Raw genomic sequence first — 21528 nt, forward strand, 5'->3', positions numbered from 1 at the left:
GATGAAAGAGGAAACAGACTGAGAAAAATCTTTCATTCTGCTTCCAGAAACATCCGTCAAAAGAATCACCAATAACTTTTCAGCTAACAAAACTTGCTCACCGTGCTAAAGAAATCATACCTGAGAACTTCAGAGTAGCCCTTGGCAGCAGCTACGTGGAGAGCAGTGGCACCCGAACGAGCCTGCCTCACATCCTCAATTTTACCACTATTGAGCCACTGGCGAGCATCCTGCAACATCTGCTGCTCCTCTCCTTTTCTTGACTGCTCCAGATCCACGCCTGTAGAAACCAAGAGAAAGCAAAACACCCAATTTGGTCCCGTAAGAGCTTTTCTTTATTTGGGTCCCAAACATGTCCCCAAATACCATTTGACTCCTAGATTAGAATGCAAATGACATTTAAATACACACACACCCATCTTTGAGTCTGGTAGGGTATAAAGTGCACTGAAGAGATCTCTTCCAATAAGTAATTATGTTCTTCAGCCAAGTCTCTTTGTCTCCCTCATTTCTCTTTCTTCATTTGTATCCTTATTGGAGCAGAATATATTAGTGAATAAAGTATTGAAGACAGTCAAGAGATTTCTGAGATAGAATTCCAATCCTGATACTCACTAGCTGTATAATTGGGGAAAGTATATTTGCCTTATCTTTCAAATGGGAATAATAATTATATGAGCCTATCTTACAGAGTTATTGTGAGACTCAAATGAAATAATATATGAAAAGCACTTTATAAATCTCAAAAGGATTTATGAATAAGTTATTATTATTACTCTAAAAATCAAAGTGAGACTCCATGATCACTAAGAATACTGTTCTAAAATTCATGGGTATATTCACATATATAGGTGTGTTTATACATATACACACACACATCCAAACATATACATATCACTGTTAGTATTTAAACTGATGGATAACTTCTGATACAGTAATGAAAGTTCTACACAAAGGAGGATTTATGAAGGAAACAAATTTACTCATAAGAGGGAAAGAGCCAACAAAATAAATGCCTTACATTTGTTCAATACTTTTTAAGAACTTTTTTATACATGACATAGTTTTAGCCTCACAACAGATCTATATGTTAGGGATAAAAGGGATTATTAGATATATTTGAAAGAGGATGACACCGACATGAGAAGTCAGGTGACTTTGCAGTTTCACATAGCTCGTTAGTGACATAGCTAGGTGAGCACTAGAACCAGGCTTCTCTGAATTCATGCTTCTAACAGCATAAGGAATACAATATATTTAGTTTCAAGTATAACCTAACTGCAGATGAAAACCAAAAACAAACAAACAAACAAACAAAACACCCTTCTCTAAAACAATTTCCCAAAAGTGATGCATATACATAAGCTGGAACATTACTCTGAGCTGAAAAATCTCCAGAGCAGCTAACTCCTACCCAAATATTATTAGTAAATAATACAATGGTAACTGGAGTTAAATGTGTTCCCCTTCTGAAGAAATGCCATATGCCTTTCAAAAGTATTGTGGGGGACACATGACTTGTAAATTACTCTATTACATTACTTGTTTTCACAGAGGCATTCTTTCTCAATACAGGAAAATCCAAATTTCATGCACACAAATCCAGAAACACTCATTCTGTTTGGTCCTGACACTTCCCAGCTCAATTAAGACTACTAGTAATCTGCAATGCAGTTAAACTTGAGTGGGAGGGGCAAGGTTTGTTGCAGGGATTTAGATAAGATAAATAATTAAGGGTTGACAGAAGTTCAAGAGAAAATATTCCTCAGGTGTTAAAGACTAGACACATGTACTAAGAGTTTGCCTACACTCACACCTGACACAAGAGGAGCAAATGTTTCAATTACAGATGGTCTCATAATCTAATACATTTGGGTCCCAAACATGTCCCCAAATACCATTTGACTCCTAGATTAGAATGCAAATGACATTTAAATACACACACTCATTTTTCAACACTAACCCCTCAGACTGGACACTCCATTTTCTTCCTCATTCTCTCTCTCCACCCCACGGCTTTCTGCCACCCATGTCTGTTTCCACTTTCCGACTTTATGTCCCCATGTCTGGGATAGTATCCTTCTTCCTCTGCCTCCTGGCCTCTGTGACATCCCTGGGGCTTCCTTCAAGTCCCAGATAAAATCCCATCTCCTTCAGGAATCTCATTCCCTTATTGCTAGTGCCTTCTATTTGTTGATTATCTTTCATTTATCCTGTCCATAGCTTATTTGCACAGAGATGCTGGTACATGGTTTCCCACATTAAATTGCAAGCTCCTTGAGGGTGGAATTGTCCTTTGCCTTTGATTTGTAAACCCAGCATTTTGTACAGAGAGCACAGAGGAGGTATAAATAATTTATATAGTTTGCTTTTGATCAAAGCCATTCCTTTTACTTTAAATGCTCATCAACAATGTAGGTTCTACCTGTTCAATTCCTACTTAGTCTATAAGATACAGAGCATAAATGCCATTTCTCCCAACACATCTGATTTGCCCTTAGCAGAAGTCTTCTCTTTCTCCCCTGAATTCCCATAAGACTTTCACACATCTTATTTTATGCTATAGTTGTGTGTATGTATATATGTATATGTGCATATAAGCGGGGAGATTTTATATACATATATATAAACACATAATTAAAATTTATGGATGGATGAATGCACGCATGCATGTATACAACACTTTTCTGATAAATTTTAAGGTCCATAAGGATAGAGACTCTCCAAACTTTTTTTTTAAGGGCATGAGCCATCTCTTGATCTCTCTTGCATCTGTCCACTTCTCTTTTCATCACCCAGCCATCATCTCTTTCCTAGCCTATTACAATAGAATCCTGAAGGCTCTTTTTGCTTCTACCTGAACACCATCCAAAATTATATTCCTCAAGTACAAGTCTTCCCTGTCCTTCCCCAGTACCTCCCCATTGTTTCAAACTGTCCGGTCTAACATCAATGGCCAGTCACAAATTGGGCTCTGGTCTAGCTTTCCAGCCCCATTTCACACCACTATGCCTTCCAGTCAAACTAGATGATTTGCTGCCCCGCCTCTATTTGCTGTCTCCTGCATTCACACCTGTTGTCTCCTGGCCTAGATTAATCCTTCCCTCCAACACTGCTTGGGAGCCACCTCCTCTTCCCCTGGTGGTCGGCAGGCTCCTACTGCACCTCAGTTGCTATTCACTACTTCGAGTACCCACTGTATATCCTTTCAGCAGAATGTAAGCTCCCTCAATGAAAGAACTGTTTTTATCTTTCTACATCTCCTACTCACAATTCAGGGTTTTGTATGTAATTAAACGGCCCAAACATTTCTCAAGGTTACCAGTCTCCTTGATGCTTCCACAAAACTTGGTTTAAAAAGCAAAATGACAGGATTATTGTATCCAGAGTGGCTAAGGACCTTCAAGATTATCTAATTCAATCCCCTCCTTCTATAGCTGAGGAAACTGAGGTCCAGAAAGGGTGAGTGACTTGTCCAGGCAATCAAAGATGAAACCAAATGAAACCATGCTGATTTGCCTGAAAATCTAGAGGATAAAGAAGTAAAATTTGTTCTCTGCCTCTACAATCTATTTTCTTTTTTTTTTTTTTTATGTTTCTAAGCAATTTGACTTGACGAATATGACTGCTTGAAGATCATTTCAGAGGTTATAAATAAGTGGCTTACCCAGGTTTATTTCAGACTATCATCAGTGGAAAAAATAAGAAATCACAAGTCTCCTTAACTTGTATTAGTTGGACTTGCCTTATCAAAGAATAAATCAACTTATACAATACAACAAGGTTTGTATCTAACCTTAAGAAAGGCCATCTTTGTGGCATTTGGCCTTCTCTTGTTTGGGTTATTAAGTGGATCCAGGATGTTAGTAATTGGTGACTAATGCTGTGTAGACAGGCCTAATGCACCCCTTCCCATCACACATTAATGAAAGGCTCCCACAAGATGAAAGGATGATTTCTAAAGTGTCTGTTTCAGTGGCAGCTGTTGCTTTCTCTCACACCTCTCCCTAGACAGGGCCCTGGACTCCCCAGAGTTATCCCAATGAGTTACCTTGCTTCTTCACTTGCTCCAGGAGTAGGTCCTTCATTGCTGCCTCTTCTGCAAGGTCAGAGGGGACTTCACCTTCGCTATTCACTGCAGCCACACTAGCTCCATGGTTAATGAAGTACCTGTATAGATGAGACCCAGGAGTAACATTATCTATGTCAGGCTGAGACCAATTTATAGTCATGTATAAAGGTGAGAGAGAAGTTTGAAAAATTAACAGAAAAAGGCATCTGGTTTGTGATTCCAAAGTCTCAAATAAGGTGTTCCATGTTTAATCCTTTGTTATCTCTAGAATCTTCAATAACTAAAACACAAATTTTCTTACTTCCTTTCAAGGTTCTATGGCAACAAACAGGATATTTTGCAAATACTATTGAAAATGTTTAAAAAAAAAAAAAAAAAGAAAAACCAAAATCTCTATGGATGGATGTGAAGTTTTCTGAAAACCATAAGGAGTAATATCATGTTCCCTCCCAATGCAAGTTTCCTAAAAGAAAATTTCTTACTACATCTTGGAATAATTTTGGCACAAAAGCCAGAAAAGATACAAAGCAATTTTTTTTCACTAAGATTTTGTCAATCTTATCAATCAATCAATCAAATGTACATTTGAGGGCAAGAGATATTTTTTGTGGTCTCAATTATGTGCATTTAAGGTATCAACAACTGGATAGGAAGAACTGTCAGAGGAGTACCCCTCTCATAAAGCTGTTCCCTCTCCAGAGGCTGCCCTCAACCCATGAGGAAGCCTAGCAAAGATACAACATAGCTATTTATATCACTTAGAAGAGCTTGGAATTGGCAGACAGAAAATCACTGGGCCTCATAATCCATGTTGCCACTCTCCCCTCCAGATCCGGAGGCACTCTCATCAGACCTTCTGGTTCCTGGTGAAGACTCCTATGTCTTGCCATGCAACCCAGAATACCCTGTTAACACTTCTAGACTTTTAATCTACCCTCTACTTTAAGTATCTCACTTCCCTCCATTAGAGTATGAACTTCTTGAGGACAAGAACTGTCATTTTTCTACTTTTATCCCCAGCACTGAGCACAGCATTTGATACATAATAAATATTTTTTCTTTCACTAATATGTGGTTGTATAATTCAAAGTCTGTGAGGAATTTAATTAGCCTCTATGAATTAGGTTATGAACTAACAAGAGGACCAATAATGGCTGGAGACAGCAATTTAGAATGGAGAAACATCTGAAAGCAAAAAAGTACTATTCAATTTGGACTACACACCTGCTTTGCCTATGTACCTAGCACATAGACGGCACACAATAAACGTTTGCTAAATGAATAAGTATATGCCCACACATAGATGGACTCCAGTGTGAGCATCTATTGTTTTCTCCTCGAATGATATGATATGCATTTAGATCTAAGATACTGAGGAGTAATCTTTAAGCATGACCTGAAATTAATGAAAGGAAAATATGGCCTCATTTAGCACTGTCTTCCAAAACTACCATTATAACAGGAAAAGGGGAAAAAAACCTTTTTAACTTCTACTCTCCTTAAGCATAATTAATGTAAGTCTATGAATCCTTGCATAATTTTAATTTGTTCTCTCTAGGATCTTCAAGGCACCTGGACAGTCAGAAGCACTGACACATCCTATTAGCATAATAAATATGGGAAAGGGAAGAGATCAGAAGGGAGAGAATGAATGTGAAGGGCAGAGAAAAGAAATATAATTGAGATTAAACCTTTCTTTATGTTATAATATTACTATACAATGTACAAATAAGAGAGAATTTATTTAATCCGTTTAAAATGGATATGAACACTTGAACATAGTTCCTTCTTAGAACAGTTCTTCCAGTAAAGAGAGAAAACAAAATTGTTTCTCACTTTCTTTGACATTGAAATTAAGGACTCACCATGCTATTTTTCACTTTTTGGGGGAGAAAGATTGATATTTTCTTCCACAGAATTATTAAAATAAAATGTGTTTTACTGTCTCGGGGGGAAACAGAATTTGGAGCTCAAAATTTTAAACAACAAAATGTTGAAAATTGTTTTTACATGTAATTGGAGGAAAATACTGCTCAAAAAAAATAATAAAAATAATAATAAGGGCTCACAAGTATCTTTTCCAACAAGACTATAATATCTATGAAGGTCCAAAAGAATATAAGTAGGTGACTAAGGACTGACAAACAAAAGAGTCTATATAATTTCTGGCATAAAGCTGAAGCATAACTTGTAAGAAAATAGTTTTCAATTTTTTGAAAAATGAAGCCATATACTATAGAAATGAATAGTAACAGTGAAATTCAAATCCCCCCATAAGGATAAATCTAGTGACAAATGAATTGTAGCATAACACAAAGAGTTATCTAAGTAGCTTTTGTGTAAAGTCAGCTCATCATAATCCGTCTTGCAAAGATCCACTGACCTTAGCTTGATCCTAGAAATGGTAAATAAAGGGATTCACTTCACACTAGGTAATTTTTCGGAGGAGACAAAAAGGACTGATAAGGTTCATATTTACTGCTTGGATTTGTATTGTGTTTGTATCTTTTCTGGCTTTTGTGCCAAAATTATTCCAAGATGTAGTAAGAAATTTTTTTTTAGGAAACTTGCATTGGGAGGGAACATGATATTACTCCTTATGGTTTTCAGAAAGCTTCACATCCATCCATTGAGATTTTGTTGTTTTTTTTTCTTTTTAAACATTTTCAATAGTATTTGCAAAATATCTTGTTTGTTGCCATAGAACCTTGAAAGGAAGGAAGAAAACTTGTGTTTTAGTTATTGAAGATTCTAGAGATAACAAAGGATTAATACAAATGTATTTACCCAAAATGTCAAGTTAAAGGAAACACTGTGACTGATTCAATATAAGGTCAAAGGTGGATAACAAGAGATCTGATTTAAAATTACTCTTTTGCACAGATTCCTAAGGTAAAAAGGGGAAAAAAATAGGAAAAGTCCATGTAGAACACCTACAAGCTTACTTGTTCCTTCTTCCTTTTGGTTTCACTCCTGCAGATACCTCTGTTTGGCAGAACTCACTTTTCATAAGGCCATTTCACAAGCAGCCCAGGCCATCCACACTCACTTCACTCCTGGCTCTATTTTGGACTCCCAGACCTTTCCACCTGCTCCCCAGGTACCTTCCCCAAGTACACATCATTCCCTGCCACTGCTTTCCCATTCCAGATCATTTTAGATCTGATGCTCTCCCATCAGAATGTAAGGTCCTTGCATGTGGGGCTGTCTTTTTTGCTTTTATCTAAATCTTTAGTGAGGAAGACACTATGTCATCCTCATAGTAAGTGCTTAATCTATCCTATCCATTTATTTGTGGAAAAGAATAAAAGGTGGCTAAATTTAATGAAATTCTGTAACTCAAAAATCATAGATGTGGTTTCTGGCAAAAACTGAAATGCCAGTAGTAAGGAAGTTTATATGATCCACAAATTAATCAAATTTTTACTAAAAGCAACCACTAAGAGGAAATCAACCTTAATTAATTCTTAGGCAGCAAAAGCTAACATACTTGAGCACACTAGAGATTCAGAGCCAAGAGTGGGGATGGCCTAAGTGATGAAGAGATCACCCATTTTCACATAAGGGACCCAGGAATGAACATACTGTTTGTGTCTGTCTGTTTGGGGGACAATCCAAGCTGCTTGGCCACAGCCAAACACCAATGCCACCATCTTCTTTTGTTCAACTTGTCCCACAAAGCATCACAACAATTCCGCGGGGATCAGGGGTAACTCTGATGCTGCAAAATCTAGATTTTGTGGGATGCCCCTGGTCTTCACACAGTCATCAACAATACTCTTACTGCTTGTTTGTGGAACAAGAGGAGCTCTCAACACGTTAGAAGGAACTTTCAATAAACAAGCTTACTTTAAATAGACTTAATATTCCAATTCTTTTTCACTACAAAATCATTATAAGTTCAGATCACAATCTTAAAACACTAATCTAAGATATACTCCAATCATCTTATTTTGAAGGTGATTTTCAATCACCAATCTTTCTTCTTTTAAAAAAAAAATTTCTTGAGGCAGTTAGGTGGTGCAGTGAATAGAGCATCAGTTCTGAAGTCAGGAGGACCTGAGTTCAAATTTGACCTCAGATACTTAAGCCTTCTTAGCTGTGTGACCCCGGGCAAGTCACTTAACCCTAACTGACTCAGCAAAAACAAAAACAAGCTTCTTTGCCTCAAGGAAGGCAGGTAAAAGTTTTTGCTTGTGCTTATGGAACAGAATTAATATGATCAACATGGAACTACTGTCTTGTCCTTTGCTCACTAAGTTTAGGTCTTTTTTTTTTTTTTTTTTAACTTAACTTTTTTTTTAATACTGACTAATGTGGCTTTTGAAATATTTAGGGAGCTGTTAATCTTTGGGTCTACTTCTTTTGCTTTAAAACATATTTATTCAAGCTTATCTCCATGAAGTCCTACGTTGAGATCTCATGGTTAGTATGCAACAGCTATTAGCTTGCTTAAAAAAAAAAAAAAAAAAAAACTGGTTCCAAGTACAGTCCAAACAAGACTTCTACTAAGGATCAGTCTATAACAACTAGAGGAAGGTTTTATCACCAAAATAATGAGCCAAGTTACTCAATTTGGGGAGAAGAGGAAACAAACAAAAAAATACAAATAACTTTTAATTCTACATAATTCCCTTCTATTCTACAGTTAAAAGTAGGAAAAAAAAAAAAAAACAGACAATACCAAGCATGACAGTTTTTAGGCTATCTATAAACATTAACTTAGCTCTTGGCATTTTACTAAAGAATGAACAAACTACAAGGGGAAAGGACTTCTATCTAGAAAATAGAGGTGAACTGCAGCTAAATAAAAGAATGGGTAACAAATTCTCCTGGGAAAGGCAAATCAAGTCTCTGGTTTTATTGTATAGCTCCATAATTTCATGGAGCATTTGATTATCTCACATTATAGTGCTTAGCTAATAAGTATTTGCAAAAAGATCATCTTTTTAAACAGCTGGTTTTAAACACCGACATTGGTTAAGAAGAAATTTTATTAAAACTCAACAAGACCATTCAAATTAAAACACCATACACCTTGATACATAATAAATAATAACTTCAATGCAAAAGTAAAAGCTAGATGAGAGTGAAGAAAAATATGGTTTAGTGTTAAGAAAGAGGTCAAAAGCTTTTATTCTATAAAGAATCCTCATTTGTAAACATTATAAAAAGGTGAAACAGAAAGTTCTGGATGTGATGAATACCAAACTATCCCCCCAAAAATTGATTATATTTTAACTGGGAGGAAATGTCTCATTATGTGGGAGCTATTCATGAATCAACTGTCTGTGTATGATTAGACCACTGACTTGTTAGAGCAAAGACCAAAATTAATTGAAGAAAAAGAATAACATGAAAGTTCCATAGAATGCTGATTAATGCAATTCTGTAGTGCATTTTACCAATCAGAGACAGTTAGAGGGCATGGTGCATGGATCAATAAACTTAAGAATCAAGAACTGAATTCAAATTTGGCCTTAGACACTTATTAAAAGTGTGGCCATGGGGAAAGTCCCTTAACCTCTGCCAGCCTGTTTCCTCATCTGTTCAATGCCTAATGATAGCACCTGTCTCTCATAGTTGTTATGAGGATAGAATGAGATATATTTGAAAGAGCTTTGCAATACTTAAAGTGTTATGAAAATTCTTGCTATTAATTACTATAACAAGGAGCCTAAAAGAACCTAGAGCCAATTCTGCTACCAAATACTAGATTCACTTATCAAATAGGAAGATATGAAAACTGGGGTCAACACTGGTTTAGAACACAAACTAGTTTGTAAAATTTTATAGAGTATGATGAAAAATCATGAACAGCTGCCAAAATCAGTATGTCTCATAAAGGGAGGAAGGAAAATAGTATGAGGAAAAGCAAGTTGAAAGAGAGCACAATGGGGAACATAACAAAACAAGTCCTCCCCAGGACACTGAAAGACAAATTAGGACAACAGAATAAAAGAGCTTTGAATCTACTAATGAATACATTCTTCAGCATCAAGGCCCAGCGGAGCCACCATATCCGGACACTAATATTGTAGGAACTATCCCAGGATTATGGTGTTTGTGCTTCTTCTGTCAGCTCCCTGCTAGATTTAATTCAATTTTGAAATAACCAGAAATTGATTCTAAAAGTATTTAAAGGTAAGATATCAAAGGTGTGGAGGAAATCTTGGCCCTAAGTATTATTTTTTAAAAGGTGACTAAGAGACATCATAACTATCAACCTATTACTACTTTCCTAACTATTTAAAATTTTTATGAAAATAATCCACACATGGATTATTACAAGGACATCTTTTTAGGGGCCATTTAGATGGGAACAAGCAATCTTTTACAAGTGATATTTCACAGTAATAATGGACACTTTAACCATGACACAAATAATCAGGCTGAAGGATAGGGAAAATATAAGATCACACTATATTTGTCGGTTAACTATTTAAAAAAGAGGTAAATGTGCTACAGCACAATACTATCTTAATCATTCTCCTTCAAGAAAGTCTCCCATGCATGTATTATAGGTTACTCACTGAACAAGAGATATTCGACTTCTGATCATTAATATTAAAGAATAAAACAGAGAGACATATTGCTAGGGGTATTCACCACTGTCAGACTCAATCCATTATACCCTAGATGAGAAGTTTCTGAAATATGGTGAGGTTCTCCTAATATTCTTACTTGTGGATGGCATTACATGGATAATATAAAGCCCCACACATTACAGGATCACCAAAACAGAATCATATAATTACTCTTAAGAGTTTCCTTAGTGTTTAATCTACAATGTGCAATTGAATGGAAAACGAAGAGAGTTCATCTATCACTATGTATAAACTGAACAGATACTTAAAATGGACAAATAACTGAGCCCAGAGTAGAACAAGTATAGACTAAACTATCTATGAGAAAAGATAAAGTTTGGAAAAATCAGAACAGAAGTGAGTGCAAGGGATAATGCTGTAAAAAATTACCCTGGCATGGGTTCTGTCAATAAAAAGTTATTTAAAAAAAAAAGAGAGAAATGATAAAGTTCTCTAAATGACTCTAAGTATCTCCCTTTAAAAAAGGCTCAACATTTGTCTTTTTTTTTCTTTTTCTATTTTTCCATGACCAAAAGCCAGTGACAAGAACAAGAGATTACCTATGTTCTCCATTGGTATTATCCTCAAGCCAGTGTCCCAAGATATGGGGGGGGATCATTCTGATGAACTTATGAAAGGACATGGGTAAGCATTTCCCAGAAAGGGAAGCATGGAAGGTTTAAGGCCAACATCACTAAAGGGAATGAATGTATCAATTATAATCAAAGATACATCTGAATATCTGAATACACAGGTTCCTAGAAAAACACTGTAAACAGTATCATCAGTTGTGTGATGATCAACTGTGACTAACGTCTTTTCTCAGTAACACAGTGATTCGAGACAAGTACAAAGATTTTCCACATCCAGGTAAAGAACTAATGGTCTCTGAATACAGATTGAAGCATATTTTTTTAATCTACATTATTCTTTTTTGTGTTTTTTTCTATTTCTTCTTTCACAATTGTGATTAATATGGAAATATGTTTTATATGATAATGTATAAACTATATCAAATTGCCTACCATCTTTGGAAGACAGTAGGGAAGAAAAAGGAGGGGAAGAAATTGGAACTCATACTCTTGTAAAAATGAAGACTAAAAGCCTCTTGACATGTTATTGGGGAAAAAAAATTAAATACCATCTAAAAACACTTTTTTTTAGTGAATGCACTGGTCAAACAAATTTCTGAGCCTACTGCCATTTGTGTCTGCCTGTAAATATCAACAAAATAAACCCAAACATGAAACAGAGAAAGGAGTTGCATCTTTGTAATCAAAAATACTAGATAAAATTCCAGATACATCGGAATAAATAAAAAGTAATTGGGAAGCTGACCCTATCACTTAGTCTTCTATCTAACATCAAATGGCAACAAAGATATTTGAGAATCAAATTGGCAAAAATGACAAAAGGTAGAAAATGTCAATGTTGAATTGGTTGTAGAGAGCAAAGTATAGTCATTGTTGGTAGAAACATGACTTGCTAACAACCATTATGAAATATAATTTGCAGTTATACAAAGAAAATATCTAAAATGCACATAACCCCTTTCCCCAGAGGTTGCTAGGTATAACCTCTAAAAAGGACAATAGCAAAAAGAAAGTCCTCTTACCACACCAAAATATTTATAGCAGCACTTTTTTGATGATAGCCAAAAACAAGAAAATAAAGAAAATGTTCATAGCTCAAAGGAAAATCAAGAGAAACACTGATTAGCAAAACTGTTTTGAAAGTAATGTATTAAATGTAGTTTATTTTTCTGTTGTACTTTATATTGGGAAATGTCGTGTGTGTGTGTGTGTGTGTGTGTGTGTGTGTGTGTGTGTGTGTAATTCAGAACAAATTTGATACCCATTATCACTTGGGGAATGTCTAAACAAAATGTGGTATAAGAATGCAAAGAAATACTGTGCTATAAGAAATGGCAAATTAATGTAGAGAAGCATGAGAAGACTTATGCACAGGCAAAGTAATGTAAACAGAACAAGAAAAACAATATAAATGCAATGACTATAGCAATGTAAATGCTAAGAACAAAAAACAATTAATGAATGTTTAAGAAAAAGAAAACAAAATTAAATAATATTTTTATGAATACTGTGGTAATAATAATAGCTAAAATTTATAGAACAAGTTTGAGAATAGTAAGTCAGGAAGTTGCTCTCAGTTTCCCTCAAAAACTACATGAAACCAAGCTTCTGAACAGTCTAACAGAATGAAACCACTCTACAGCTCAAGACAGTCTAGAAGGACTTCAAGAAAGGTCAGTCTCACTAGGCTGAAAGGGGTACTCAGTCCAGCTCAGAGTGTCCAGGAAAGCCAGTGAGAGGGTCTTAATCACAGCAGATCAGCAACTGAGACCCTTGGTCCTGGTTCAGTAGAAGAGCACAGCAGGGGGGCAGCCTCTCCAATTTTAGTACAGAAGGCTAACTTTCGCTACAGAAACCAGGTTGTTTCCTGGAAAGAACACGTAGAACTATCTCCCTCCCCTCCCCCCAACTATAAACAAATCACCAAACACAAGGGGCCCATGTGCTTAAAGGCAAGACTCAGGGCTGCATGGGAAGCTTGGGACAGCACTCCCTTTACCCCCAAAGCAGAGCTCAACCATAAGACACAAAAGGGGGAAAAAAAGAAAAGGAAAAAAAATGAGCAAGAAACCAAAAAGAACCTTAACCACAGAAAGCTATTATGCTGATAGGGAAAATCAAAACATCAACTCAGATGAGGATAAGATGTCCACAGAGGAAATCTCAAAGAATGATATGAATTGTTCTCAAGCACAAAGAGGCTTCTTGGAACTTCTTATAAAAGACTTTAAAAGGCAAATAAGAGAGGTAGGAGAAAAAATGAGAAAAGATACAAGAGAGAATCAACAGTTTGGAAAAGGAAGGGAAAAAATTAACTAAAGAAAACAATTGCTTAAAAAAATATAATTGGCCAAATTGGAAAAAAAAAATCCATTGAAGAAAACCTTAAAAAACACAAAAGACCACACTCTAAAAAAAAAAAAAAAAAAATCCACTGAAGAAAGCAGAACTAATCAAATGGAAAAAGAGACACAAAAACTAACTGAAGACAATTATATATTAAAAACTAGAATGGGGCAAATGGATGTTAACGGCACTATGAGACATCAAGAACCAGTCAAACTAAAAAGAATGAAAAAAATGGAAGAATATGTAAAATAACTCATTAGAATTTATATCACTCTTTAAGTTTTACAAAGTACTTAACAAATATTACCTCATCTTATGCTTACAACAATCATTTTGTAATTGAAGAAACTGATGGGGATAGAGATTAAATGATTTGCCTAGCTTCATATACTTAGCAATTGTATGAGCCCACATTTCAACTCAGGTCTGTCTGACTTCAAGTCCAGATCCCTAATCACTGTGAAATGTAGCTGATCTAGCTATAAGGAGCAAACAGGACCCTAAAGAAGAGATTTGTGAAAACACTTTTCCCCACTCCTCTGAAAAAGAAAGGGTCTAGAGGAATTCAATAAATGCTATATTTAATGTCAGATTTTTCCATATTTTAGGACATATTAAAAAGACTCTCTGAGAGAGGATAAGGAAGAGGAGTAAGTAGGGAATACAAGGAGAAATATAAGTGATATTTAAATATAATATCAATAAAATCTATTTTTAATGGGGGAAATATTTCAAATGAAAAACTTAGGACTCATCAGCTGACAGATGATTGAGTAATAGTAACTCGCTATTGTCTTTGTTATTTATAATTTATAATAGTTAAGTCCATTAATAATTCTAAAGTTCTGGAGCAGGAGTTGAATAAAAAAGGGATAGAACATACTGCCGCAAAGAACCACAACTATTGAAACTCACTCACTCTGCTATGTTAAGATAGCCACAGGAAGCTGCTGCATGAAGAGGAGTCCAGCCCTCATTGTCCTGCTGGTTTATATTGGCTCTGTTTTCCACTAGGAACTTCACCATGTCCAAGTTTTCATCAATACAGGCCTGAAAAGAGGTCAAAAAGCCAAAAAAAAAATGAATTTTGATTTCTAAATATTTCTAGGCACTAAAATTCCCCTTGCCCTTCCCCTTTTGCTAGTCTCTGTCTCCCTGTCAGTCATCTATTCATCTAACCTATCCCCACTTCATTTCTAAGAATGAATACTTTGTCTTACATTTCAGATTTCTTTAAAGGCTCATGTAAATTCTGGTAAGTATGGTAAATTCTGGTGAGTAAGAAATCACATTTATAGCTAAAACGCAATCTGTATTCCAGAAAACACTTCTAGAAAATTCAGTTAGTAACACTAGTAATCAACATTAGTAGCATTTTATATTTACAAAACATTTTAAATACATACTCATTTGATTTTCACAATAATCCTATGAGATGCTATAGGTATTATTATTTCCATTTGATAAAGGTACTTCAAGAGTCTTAAAGAGATTAAATAATTTGCCTGGCCTTTTAACACAGTGAGTATCAAAAGTATGATCTACACCCAAGTCATTCCTGATGATTATCTCAAATTCTCTCTCCTAACCTATACTTCCTTCAGCAAAACACAGAAAGGAAATGTCCAAATTCCACCATAAAGAATCAATATTTTTCAGAATCATCCAGTATTGACTCCTATTATGGTAAAATGAAACTTAATATCCAGCTCACCCAACATAATTTAGCACCCACTTCATGCAAGGTTTTTATATAGCGCCAAACTAGGAACCATCTGGGAATGGGGGGAGGAGGGGTATGCTTAGGGTCCCTCTTGGCTTTGTACTTGAGGTCATTTCTATCTATGTAAGGATGGGCCAGGAAGGATCAGGCTATAAATCCTCACCTGTTCTAAGAATTAAGCTACAGCAATGTGAGCCAACTAAGGCCATGAAATCTGAAGAAAAAGTTAACTAATTCAGAGTGAAAGAATTCAGAGAGTATTATACTGTCAAGGCTGGCATTATGACCAATAAAATGGAGAATTTGTAGAAGAAATATCGATCTTAACCATTATCAAAGTTCTAGGTTGAGAGGAAAGCTGGTAGAGCGGCTACAGCATTGGTCTTGAAGTTAGGAGGACTGGGCTTTTAGTTCTACCTCAAGACACTAACAAGGTAAATAATACAACCTCTCTGAGTTTCAGATGATTCAGCACATACCTCAAAGGTCTGTGGTAAGAATCAAACAAAATAATATATATAAAGTACATCATAAACCTTAAAATATTATAAATGCATATGCTAGTCTCAGTATTATTAATACTAGCTCAATCACTAACAGTTACTTTAATTAAGTTGTTTATTCTTGCTTGCAGTTTTTTATTTATAAAGTAGGAAACCATTTGCTCTTTTTCTCACAGTTGGTGTGAAAAGTTTTGAAATTTTTCAAGTGCTCTACACATGCAAGGTATTATTGTTGTTGTTTTAAAAGTTGTGATATTGAAACCTGGACTCTGATTTAGTCTGATTTTTTAAAAGAAAATGCATGCAAAAGCAAAGACTGATCTAATTAAAAGAGATAAGGAAGGAAACTATATCTTGCTAAAGGGTACTATAGACAATGAAGCAATATCAGTATTAAACATATATGCACCAAGTGGTATAGCATCTAACTTCCTAAAGGAGAAGTTAACAGAGTTGCTAGAAGAAAGAGACAGCAAAACTATAACAGTGGGAGATCTCAATCTTGCACTCTCAGATTTAGATAAATCAAATCACAAAACAAGTAAGAAAGAAATTAAAGAGGTAAATAGAATATTAGAAAAATTAGGTATGATAGATCTCTGGAGAAAACTGAATGGTGACAGAAAGGAGTATATTTTCTTCTCAGCAGTTCATGGAACCTACACAAAAATTGACCATATATTAGGACATAAAGACCTCAAAATTAAATGCAGGAAGGCAGAAATAGTAAATGCTTTCTTTTCAGATCACAATGCAAAACTACATTGAACAAAAAGTTAGATGTAAATAGACCAAAAAGTAATTGGAAACTAAATAATCTCATCTTAAAGAATGATTGGGTGAAACAGCAAATTATAGACACAATTAATAATTTCACTCAAGATAATGACAATGGTGAGACATCATATCAAAATTTATGGGATGCAGCCAAAGCAGTAATAAGGGAAATTCTATAACCTTAGAGCTTACTTGAATAAAATAGAGAAAGAGAAGATCAATGAATTGGGCCTGCAACTTAAAAAGCTAGAAAAAGACTGAATTAAAAATCAATTACTAATCTTGAAATCAATTACTAAACTTGAAATTCTAAAATTAAAAGGAGAAATTAATAATATAGAAAGTAAAAAAAAAAAAACTATTGAACTAATAAATAAAACTACGACTTGGTTTTATGAAAAAACCAATAAAATTGATAAACCTTTGGTAAATCTGATTAGAAAATGGAGAGAGGGAAATCAAATTAGTAATCTTAAAAATGAAAAGGGAGAATTTTCCACCGATGAAGAGGAAATTAAAGAAATAATAAGGGGCTACTTTGCCCGACTTTATGCCAATAAATTTGATAACCTAAGCGAAATGGATGACTACCTCCAAAAATATAGGCTTCCCAGATTATCAGAGGAGGAAGTAAATTGCTTAAATAGTCCCATTTCAGAAAAAGAAATAGAATAAGCTATTAATCAACTCCCTAAAAAAAAGTCCCCGGGACCAGATGGATTTACATGTGAATTCTACCAAACATTCAAAGAACAATTAGCCCCAATGCTATATAAACTATTTGAAAAAATAGGGAATGAAGGAGTCCTACCAAATTCCTTTTATGACATAAACATGGTACTGATACCTAAACCAGGTAGGTTGAAAACAGAGAAAGAAAATTATAGACTAATCTCCCTAATGAATATTGATGCTAAAATCTTAAATAAGATATTAGCAAAAAGACTACAGAAAATCATCCCCAGGATAATACACCACAATCAAGTTGGATTTATACCAGGAATGCAGGGCTGGTTCAATATTAGGAAAACTATCAGTATAATTGGCCATATTAATAATCAAATTAACAAAAACCATATGATCATCTCAATAGATGCAGAAAAAGCATTTGATAAAATCCAACATCCATTCCTATTAAAAACTCTTGAGAGTATAGGAATAAATGGACTTTTCCTTAAAATAATTAGTAGCATCTATTTAAAACCAGCAATAAGCATCATACGGGGACAAATTGCAACCAATCCCAATAAGATCAGGAGTGAAACAAGGTTGCCCACTATCACCGTTACTATTTAATAGTGTATTAGAAATGCTAACTTTGGCAATAAGAGTAGAGAAAGAGATTAAAGGGACAATGAGGAAACCAAATTATCACTCTTTGCTGATGATATGATGGTATACTTAGAGAACCCCAGAGCCTCTACTAAAAAGTTATTAGAAATAATCCACACCTAGGAGAAAGAAATTTGTGACCAAAGATGAACTAGAGACCATTACCGATCACAAAATAGAAAATTTTGATTATATCAAATTAAAAAGCCTTTGTACAAACAGAATGAATGCAAACAAGATTAGTAGGGAAGCAACAAACTGGGAAAACATCTTTACAATTAAAGGTTCTGATAAAGGCCTCATTTCCAAAATATATAGAGAACTGACTCAAATTTATAAAAAATCAAGCCATTCTCCAATTGATAAATGGTCAAAGGATATGAACAGACAATTTTCAGATGAAGAAATTGAAACTATTACCACTCACATGAAAGAGTGTTCCAAATCACTATTGATCAGAGAAATGCAAATTAAGACAACTCTGAGATATCACTACACACCTGTCAGATTGGCTAAGATGACAGGAAAAAATAATGATGAATGTTGGAGGGGATGCGGGAAAACGGGGACACTGATGCATTGTTGGTGGAGTTGTGAACGAATCCAGCCATTCTGGAGAGCAATCTGGAATTATGCCCAAAAAGTTATCAAACTGTGCATACCCTTTGATCCAGCAGTGTTTCTATTGGGCTTATACCCCAAAGAGATACTAAAAAAGGGAAAGGGACCTGTATGTGCCAAAATGTTAGTAGCAGCCCTGTTTGTAGTGGCTAGAAACTGGAAAATGAATGGATGCCCATCAATTGGAGAATGGCTGGGTAAATTGTGGTATATGAATGTTATGGAATATTATTGCTCTGTAAGGAATGACCAGCAGGATGAATACAGAGAGGCTTGGAGAGACCTACATGGACTGATGCTAAGTGAGATGAGCAGAACCAGGAGATCATTATACACTTCGACAATGATATTGTATGAGGATGTATTCTGATGGAAGTGGATTTCTCTGACAAAGAGACTTAACTGAGTTTCATTGGATAAATGATGGACAGAAACAGCTACACCCAAAGAAGGAATACTGGGAAATGAATGTGAACTATTTGATTTTTGATTTTCTTCCCGAGTTATTTTTACCTTCTGAATCCAATTCTCCCTGTGCAGTGGGAGAACTGTTCGGTTCTGCAAATATGTATTGTATCTAGGATATGCTGCAACATATTTAACATATATAGGACTGCTTGCCATCTTGGGGGGGGGGGAGGGAGGGAGGGGAAAAAACGAAACATAAGTGATTGCAAGGGATAATGTGTAAAAATTATCCTGGCATGGATTCTGTCAATACAAAGTTATTATTAAATAAAATTAAATTTAAAAAAAAAAAAAAAAGAAATAATCCACACCTTTAGCAAAGTTGCAGGATACAAAATAAACCCACATAAGTCATCAGCATTCTTATATATTACTAACAAAACCCAACAGTTAGAGTTACAAAGAGAAATTCCTTTTAAAGTAACTACTGATTGTATAAAATATTTAGGAATCTATCTGCCAAGAGAAAATCAGAAACTTTATGAGCAAAACTACAAAACACTTTCCACACAAATTAAGTCTAGTCTAACCAACTGGAAAAATATTAAATGCTCTTGGATTGGGGGAACAAATATAATAAAGATGACAATACTATCTAAACTAATCTATTTATTTAGTGCTATACCAATCAGTCTCCCAAAAAACTACTTTGATGACCTAGAAAAAATAACAATAAAGTTCATATGGAAAAACAAAAGGTGAAGAATTTCAAGGGAATTAATGAAAAAAAAAATCAAATGAAGGTGGCCTAGCTATACCAGATTTAAAATTATATTATAAAGTATAAAACTATATACTAAAACCATCTGGTATTGCCTAAGAAATAGACTAGTTGATCAATGGAATAGGTTAGGTTCAAAGGACAAAACAGCCAATAACTTTAATAATATAGTGTTTGACAAACCCAAAGATCCCAGTTTTTGGAATAAGAATGCATTATTTGACAAAAATTGCTGGGAAAATTGGAAATTCGTATGGCAGAAACTAGGCATTGGCCCACACTTAACACCGTACACCAAGATACGGTCAAAATGGGTTCATGACCTAGGCATAAAGAATGAGATTATAAATAAATTGGAAGAACATAGGATAGTTTACCTCTCAGACCTGTGGAAGAGGGAGAAATTTATGACCGAAGAAGAACTAAGAGATCACTATTGACCACAAAATAGAAAATTTTGATTATATCAAATTGAAAAGGTTTTATACAAACAAAACAAATGCAGACAAGATCAGAAGGGAAACAATAAACTGGGAAAACATTTTTACAGTCAAAGATTCTGATAAAAGTCTCATTTCCAAAATATATAGAGAACTGACTCTACTTTATAAGAAATCAAGCCATTCTCTAATTGATAAGTGGTCAAAGGAAATGAACAGACAATTCTCAGATGAAGAAATTGAAACTATTTATAGACATATGAAAATATGCTCCAAATCATTATTAATCAGAGAAATGCAAATTAAGACAACTCTGAGATACCACTACACACCTGTCAGATTGGCTAGAATGACAGGGAAAGATAATGCGGAATGTTGGAGGGAATGTGGGAAAACAGGGACACTGATACATTGTTGATGGAATTGTGAACACATCCAGCCATTCTGGAGAGTGATTTGGAACTATGCTCAAGAAGTTATCAAACTGTGCATACCCTTTGATCCAGCAGTGTTTCTACCGGGCTTATACCTCAAAGAGATACTAAAGAAGGGAAAGGGACCTGTAAGTGCCAAAATGTTTGTGGCAGCCCTGTTTGTAGTGGCCAGAAGCTGGAAAATGAATGGATGCCCATCAATTGGAGAATGGTTGGGTAAATTGTGGTATATGAATGTTATGGAATATTATTGGTCTGTCTGTAAGGAATGACCAGCAGGATGAATACAGAGAGGACTGGCAAGACTTACAATGAAATGAGCAGAACCAGGAGATCATTATATACCTCAACAACGATACTGTATGAGGATGTATTCTGATGGAAGTGGATCTCTTCGATAAAGAGAGCTAATTCAGTTTCAATTGATAAATGATGGACAGAAGCAGCTACACCCAAAGAAAGAACACTGGAAATGAATGTAAACTGCTTGCATTTTTGTTTTTCTTCCCAGGTTATTTATACCTTCTGAATCCAATTCTCCCTGTGCAACAACAAAATTGTTCAGTTCTGCACATATATATTGTATCTAGGATACTGTAACATATTTAACATATAAAGGACTGCTTGCCATCTTGGGGAGGGGGTGGAGGGAGGGAGAGGAAAAATCGGAACAGAAGTGAGTGCAAGGGATAATGCTGTAAAAAATTACCCTGGCATGGGTTCTGTCAATAAAAAAGTTATTTTAAAAAATAATAAAATAAAATTCTAAGTCAGAAGAAGAAAAAAAAAAAAAAGAAAATACATAAGCAACTTCATCAAATTTATAAGAATACAAGTTATTCCCCAATTGATATATGGTCAAAGGATATAAACAGGCAGTTTTCTGATGAAGAAATCAAAACTATATA

At 35.0% G+C, this 21528-nt stretch overlaps 1 protein-coding gene across 8 annotated transcripts in view; it reads right to left on the minus strand.

The window, feature by feature from the left end:
* The window catches only part of PPP1R12B (protein phosphatase 1 regulatory subunit 12B), a 243147-nt gene that overhangs the window by 158054 nt on the left and 63565 nt on the right, over positions 1-21528 (minus strand). For all 8 annotated transcript variants that reach the window (XM_051998636.1, XM_051998633.1, XM_051998634.1 and 5 more), the window contains exons 2-4: positions 14521-14651; positions 4052-4170; positions 121-280 (exon numbers count right to left, since the gene is read on the minus strand). In XM_051998636.1, coding sequence (XP_051854596.1) covers positions 121-280; positions 4052-4170; positions 14521-14651 — 410 coding nt within the window. The remainder of the gene's footprint in view (positions 1-120; positions 281-4051; positions 4171-14520; positions 14652-21528) is intronic.

Source organism: Antechinus flavipes, chromosome 4 (genome assembly GCF_016432865.1).
Source record: "Antechinus flavipes isolate AdamAnt ecotype Samford, QLD, Australia chromosome 4, AdamAnt_v2, whole genome shotgun sequence".
NCBI lineage: Eukaryota > Metazoa > Chordata > Mammalia > Dasyuromorphia > Dasyuridae > Antechinus > Antechinus flavipes.